The following is a 7500-nucleotide window of genomic DNA, read 5'->3' as shown; positions in this document are numbered from 1 at the left end:
ACTTTCATTCTTGCGCACCTCAGTCGTCGCCGCACAGCGTAGAGCATTGGATCTGGTCCGATTGAGCACGGACGTCTTTTAAACTTTCTCATTTTCCATCTGTTTCGACTCGAATCTTAGCTCAAGTCAGCTCACCCACCAGCCTGCAATCCACAAACCGAGTTACAGTGTCTCCTATACGACCTGACCCCGTGTACATGCTAGTGAAGAAGGAGAGAAGACAACGCCTACGATCGCAGATACCTGACGCAGAGACCTCTAGTCATCTCACCAAAGTGAAAATTATCAATACACCCGCTCAGATTCATCTTAAGGTTCTTCGCAGCATCAGACGAGGTGAGTCATCGTCGTGGGGGAAAATGTAGTGAAATTAGTGGTGAAGAAGGTAGGAGAGTTATATTAAGAATAAACCCTTCCGACTAATCCTTAGGTCTTTGCGAAATGACCCATTCCATGGCTGTGTGAAAGGAAAAGCTGTTCTAGACCAAAGAAAAAGCAAACACGCAGAAGGCGCCGACGTTAGCCTGCACCAGAGGTCGTAAATTAAGTTGACAGACAAACGACAGTGGGGGAGTGGAGAGTTCATTTTCGGCACGTAGTTGCAGCTATTCTTAGCACTGAAAATGATGTTGATTCTCTGATATAATCCTACTACCTGCTGCACCAGCGGCTGACCTGACCTCCACCCAGCAAAGTTGTTTGTGGGGAAACTTTCATTTTACCAAGAGGCATGTCTGGTAAACCCATTTGGTGCGGGAACCTGTCACAGATTTTATTCTGGTTAAATCTAGACCGTTTTTTATTATTTGCTGAGGCGTCAACTCGGAGTGAAACGGGATCTTGATCGACCGAGACCCCATTTTGCCCCGAGTCTGAAACTAATCAATATGAAATCTGAGAGAGAGAGACGGGGTCAACAGGTGGTAGGCGCGATTCATGCGTTGGTGATAGTGATTGTGTTGTGTGAGAGGTGGAACAAACAATGGTGGTGATTTTTACTGAATGGTAGAAACTGATGTAATAGATAGTGACAGTGCTATTGTTCATGATGGTATAATATGGTATGGTATGGTGATGGTGCTGGGCGTTGTGACCCAGAAAGTGGTAATAGTGAGTGACTAAGGTAAAATGATAATGCACAATTATGGTGTTGAAGTAATAAAAGTGTTCATGCGCGCGCGCGCACACACACACACACGCACACCTATGTATATATATATATATATATATATATATATATATATATATATATATAATTGTGTAATTGTGTGTGTGTGTATGCGCATTGGTAATGACGGCTAATAGTGATATTGATTGTTATGATGAAGATATTTGAGACAATAGTGATATTTAATTACTCTGTTGGTAATAAGAGGTTGTGATCATAAAGATATTTGAGGCAATAATGATAATTACTCTGGTGTTGGTAATATTAAGAGTAATAATGAAGTATGGTATCAGCATTTATTAGTAACAATATCGTTGTTAAAACTGTTGACACCATAATAGATAAGTTTAGAACTTCTGATGGTATTATAATTCAAGCAACGGAACCATCATAGAGATGATAAGAGTAACAACTTTAGTAATAGTATTAGTAATAGGAGTAGTAGGAGTAGGAGTAGGCTAATAGTAATGATTACTAGATAATAGTTGCTTCTTGTTGCAGGGTAGTTAATTATTCTTATTTTTATTCTTATATATTTTGCAACATAAATACAGAAACTGCCGTGGATAAGAAAATAAGCGCATACATACATACATATATACATACATACATACACCAAGGGCTTTTTCCCCCTTACAAGGGAGGTATCCAAAGTCAAAGGCATAAAACCACTCCCACCTATTCTATCCCCACATACTCCACTCCAATGCACCCCTCCCCTCCCTCTTTTCTTGTAGAAAAAAAAAATCACCAACGTTTATTTGCATTTTGGAGCCTTATACTGCAACAGTATGTTTGCTGTGCATAACAAACAGCCTTGGATACAGGAATTTATTGTTTGTAAGAGTGACAAGCTTATGTGAGGAGGTAAACTTACTACTGACGATAGTGCTGGTGAAGCTAGTGACGTCATCTAGTGACGGTGGTTTGTTTCTGTGTCGTCAAGGCTTTTGATATCGCCTCTTTGATCTGACACAGACAAATGATACGTCTGGAAATGGTAACAGTGAATACGCCGTCATCCAACTTGTGATACTGGTACTATATCGGTACTATCGGTACTGTAAATAGTCGTCAAATGGAAACAGTATCACATAGGTCATTGTGTTGCTGAGGGTAACAGAATAGAGGGAGCTCGACTACGTGGTTGTATTTTCATCCAATAGTTGTGCAATGCCAAGCAGTAGGGCGTGGATCGTGCTCGAATTTCATTCCAATATTCTAGGTGTCGAGGAAGGTACGAATGATGGTGAAAATGAACTATTTTTCTGCCTCTGATCACAAGTATACACACTTATCCATGCCCTTTCTTTGTCCATCTTTGTCCACCCATCGCTTCTCGTTATAGAGCCGTGACTGCTATTTGCTGTACATTTTTCATTATCTATATGAAACTAAATCCTGCCCTTGCAAACAAGAATCTATTATACTGTGTGTACGAGTATATGTATATAATAATGATCATAATAGTGATAATAACAATAATAATAGTTATAATAGTAATAATAATGATAATATTATTATTAATGATAATAATAATATTAATGAAAACAGTAATAATGATAATAACAGCAACAACAAAACCACAATAATCATAGTATTGATAAAGTAGCAACAACAACAATGATAATAATGATAATATAACAATGCTACTGCTAATAATAATGATAAGTGACGAGTGAGGGATACTTGTAACTGATGCTCCTGCAAGATGGACGCCAGAGAAAATCATGTTCGAGCCGCCCGTTTCCAAACTCCGCCAACACGCTCACCCCCTTCGCTCCTGGGCACAGCCCGCAATTTTTCTTTCAACTTATGCAGCATCCCCTCCACTTTTTTCATATAAGGGTAGCTGACAACTGACAAATGTTCCTGCTTCCTACAGTTTGCGTCCGGTAGTACAAAACAGTCTCACAGTAATACAGCACAAACAACTGTCCAAAATTCATTTCCATTGAGATCTATGGGAGGGCCGTTTGGCCATTTTCAACTATATTGAAGCTGCAGTTCCAATATTTTATATATATATATGTATATATATATATATATATATATATATATATATATATATAGAGAGAGAGAGAGAGAGAGAGAGATGCATATATATACATATACTGTATATATATGTATATGATGTCTCAATATATGTATATATATATATATATGTGTGTATATATATATATATATACATATATATACATATATATATACATGTATATACATATATATATACATATATATATATATATATATACAGTATATGTATTTATATATATATATACATATATTCAGATATATATATATACCTATATATATTTATATATATATATATATATATATAAGCCGCCATAAGTTTGGATGCGATAATACTGGCGTCAGTACTTATGCCACAAATTGGAAGTCCCTCGCCCGCAATATCCTGAGAGAGTCAGATATTTTTTCGTATGCCTGGTAGCGAGACCAGGGTAGGCTGCCACCAGGGCATGCACTGTTTCCAGGCTCGATGCTGTTTGAGATTCGACAGACGAAGGATTACGTTTCTGGAACTCTGCACTTTGCCTTCGATTTCACGTAAATTCTCATTAGTTTGGCGTCTGTATTGCCGGCTATGGGTAGTAAACGTGAAATTGAATGTGACAAGATTGCTGCTATAGTAGCCCTGTTTAAGGCAGGGCATTCTGTGAAAGAAACCTCTGAAAATACAGGAGTTACAGTGCGTTCAGTGCAACGCTGGATGTTATGTTTCAAGGATGGTGGGGGGGGGGGACATCACTACCTACCCCATGTCAGTGGTGTGGAAGGCCCAAGAAACTCACACCACGTTCTTTAAATGTTATTAAGCGTGAGATAGACAAGTCTCTTTGTAAATATGCTAAATAAATTCAGCAGGAAATCCCTAGGTTATTAGGTGGTGTGTCTCTTCGCACAGTGCAACGCTGCTCCCCCACGAAAGCACGTATGCAGGATCCATAGTCCAATGATCTTTATATTTAAGATCCTCCACCCCTAGGGCGTGATCTTACAATCGTCAATCAAATGAAATTTCTCCTCCGCCCTTTCACCAATCAGATTCTTTGTATGAAAGTCCATACGGCAATATTGTTTACTTAGAATAATTTCGAGTGTCTGGATAATTCTCACATAGGTTACAAAAGAATGTCATATCAGTAATACACTTGAGCTCTCGGCGCTGTTTTATAAACAAGGCGGAAAGGCGGATTCAGGCAGCTCGCTTGGGCTGTTATTTTATAAACAATCCTACCAATTAAATGCAACTACCCGTCTCCTAACCCTCTCTCTACTCTCTTTTCTACCAGCCTCTTACAGGGTTCGGCATCTACCACTTGGTCGTTCCGACCAATCCTTTTCTACCGGCCTCTTACACTGCGCTTTTTCCCCATGTTGCCACGCCGAGATGCCACGGGTGACAGGTGGGATGGGGTGGATAATCGTTGTTATAATCCTGAAAAGTGATACTCATTATACTCTAGAGCAGTGGTTCTTAACCCCTGGGTCGCGACCCAAATTTGGGTCACCAAGCCATTTTATTGGGTCGCTAAGGGTTTGCAGAAAATGATCATTTTCCCACTACAAATATATTATAATTATATACTGTAATAATTAAAATACATGATGCCTAGTTTTAGGATTCTAAGCAGACCATGATTAGATAAAAACTCCAAAGCAGAAAATTTATTTGAAGTGTTTTGAAAATTCAATGTAAAACCGACAATATCTATGTAGGCTTGGGTCGCGATGCTTGATTTGTGCAAAATTTTGGGTCGCTGCCAAAAAAGGTTAAGAACCACTGCTCTAGAGCTTCCTGTACTACATACGAAAAAAGAGAATGAAATAGCACATAGATGGGAAATAAGAAAGAGGTATGTATTAAGGCTGATTTGGCACAACATATACCACATACTTGGAACGGGCAGACTAGTCTTGTTGGACATTCAAACGAGTATTCTCTTTCTTCAGTGATTTATTTTACATATCTATCTGCGTATTTATATGTAAGTTCATTCTCCATTCATTAATTATTTAGTTTCATTTATGTGTTTATTTTATTTATTTGTTTTATTCTATTTCTTATTCATTAATACATCTTGTTTTATTCTTATTCATTTAATCATTCTATTCTATTTTTTGTTTTTGTGTTTTCATCTACTTGTTTATCATTTATCTATTTTTTTTCTCTTGATTGATTAATTTACTTGTTTATTTACCTATTTATTCATTTATCTATTCATTTATTTATGTATACTAGTTTTGAAGGTATGGGTCTCGTTTCCTAAACAATCCCACGCGTCCGTAAATCATGATGTAAACAGCTTTGTGACCTCGGAGTATTTTGAACCCACTATGCCACGCGAACTCCTGTTCTGGCTTTTTATCACGTCTTTACGTGTACCCAGTTATCATTCACAAACATAACCAACACTAGCTTTGACTCAGCTGTTTTGCAAACCTTTGTAATTATCGAAACGATTGGAAAAGCGGGTCTTGTTGCAGCGTGCTAGGCAAACATTGCGGCAGAAGGTCAATGATCACGTTCTATGCACGTGTGTGGCAAATCTCCACTCGCTCCGCGCGATGCACCAGGTAGTAGCGTTCGTTGGCCTTGGAGACTCTCAACTGAAGCAACGGTCTCTCGCGTGGCTGTATCCTCGGTTTTAGTGTTTATGTTTTCGAAATGGGTCTTCCGAGTTAGTTGTGTGTAACTTACCTTGATCCAGTTCTGTGCACGCAATGTACCGGAAACCCCTTTTTACCCAATATAAAGGTGACCAGACAAGTCATGCAACCACCTCTCACCCTTCCAGCAAAACTTTGTTTTTCCTTTTTTTATCTTAGCTCCTTGTGGATAAGGGGCCACCTTTGTCCCCTTGGTTTTTACCTGGTCGGTTCCCTTTGTTTCCCACTGTGTTCCACAATGTCTAGCATGCATATTTTTAATACAAGAACAAGCTACTTCAGAATAACAGATTTTTTCACAAGAACAAACTACTCCCAGGAAAAGCAGAAAAGACTAGAATGTATGTACTATAAGCTCTAAAAATAAAAACGATTTTTTTTATCACTGCAGACACAAAAAACAAACAAAACATCACCCAAAATTTCACGAAGACCTTTCTCAAAAGCGTTGAGATTGGATGTTCTTACCAATTCAGCAGGGGTAGCATTCCTATGACCAACCACTCTCACTTGGTTCGTAGATTCTACAAGGAATAAATATTTTATAACGATGCCCATGCAAGTGTGATTTAGACTTGAGAATTTTCTTTAGAGATTCTGCTGAGCACCTGTTATCACATTGAAATACATGTGGTAGAAATGTGTGATTAATATGTTTTAGTTATCACTTAACGTGTAATTCTAGAATATTAATTGATTCTTGAACTTTTGAACTTATCTTTCCTTTGGATATGTTGACTTTGATCACAACTAATATATATATATATATATGTATATACATATATAAATATATATGTATATATACATATATGTATATATATATATACATATATATATACACATATATATACATATATATATACACATATATATACATATATATATTATATATATATATATATATATATATTACAAAGGATTACAAAGGCAAAGCATGCCGACAGGAGACCTTATGATCCATATCTAGGTCGGATGCAAAAAAAAAAACAAAAAAAACAAAAAAAAAACAAAAAAAAAAAAAAAACATAATAATAAATTAAAACTATAACAATGTAAATAACAATTAAAATACATAAAAAAAATGCATTGGTATAGTTGAATAACAAACAAACAGGTAAATAGTAAATGATAATAAATTGACATATAACTAATAATAAATGAAAATCAGACAGACAAATTATAACAAAACAAAAACAAATAATATAACATAGATTATAATAATTACAGCATCTTACTTAGGTATTTATCTAAATGATTCTTAAAGCTTCGAACTGAACTACATTGTACTACCTGTGCAGGAAGTTTATTCCATTCATTAACTACACGGTTGGCAAAGTTGTTTCTACCTACTTCCAAATTGAATCTATTTCCGGACAGTTTGAGACCATTGTTTCTTGTCGGATTCTCATTCAATGTGAAAATTTGGTCACTTTTGATGTTGTCAATTCCCTTTAAAATCTTAAAGACCTGTATCAAGTCACCTCTGAGTCTACGCTTTTTTAGGGAAAACAGATTCATGTGCTTAAGTCGATTTTCGTATGATTTATTTTTGATATTTGGAATCAGTTTTGTGGCTCGCCGTTGTACTTTTTCCAGTCTGTCAATGTCTTTAATGAGATTCGGTGACCATACGGAAA

General features: G+C 36.7%; 1 protein-coding gene across 2 annotated transcripts in view; it reads left to right on the top strand.

Moving 5' to 3' along the window:
* LOC143036954 (uncharacterized) overlaps window positions 1-7500 on the top strand; it is a 55147-nt gene that overhangs the window by 112 nt on the left and 47535 nt on the right. The window contains exon 1 of one of the 2 annotated variants that reach the window (XM_076205002.1): window positions 1-336. This exon is cut by the window's left edge and continues 112 nt beyond it. In XM_076205002.1, the coding sequence (XP_076061117.1) occupies window positions 198-336 (139 nt within the window). In that variant the 5' untranslated portion in view covers window positions 1-197. The remainder of the gene's footprint in view (window positions 337-7500) is intronic. The other variant, XM_076205003.1, reaches the window with a different exon arrangement.

This window comes from Oratosquilla oratoria, chromosome 21 (genome assembly GCF_046742065.1).
Source record: "Oratosquilla oratoria isolate Oo_2021 chromosome 21, ASM4674206v1, whole genome shotgun sequence".
Taxonomy (NCBI): Eukaryota; Metazoa; Arthropoda; class Malacostraca; order Stomatopoda; family Squillidae; genus Oratosquilla; species Oratosquilla oratoria.
This window is presented reverse-complemented; position numbering and strand designations above follow the sequence as displayed.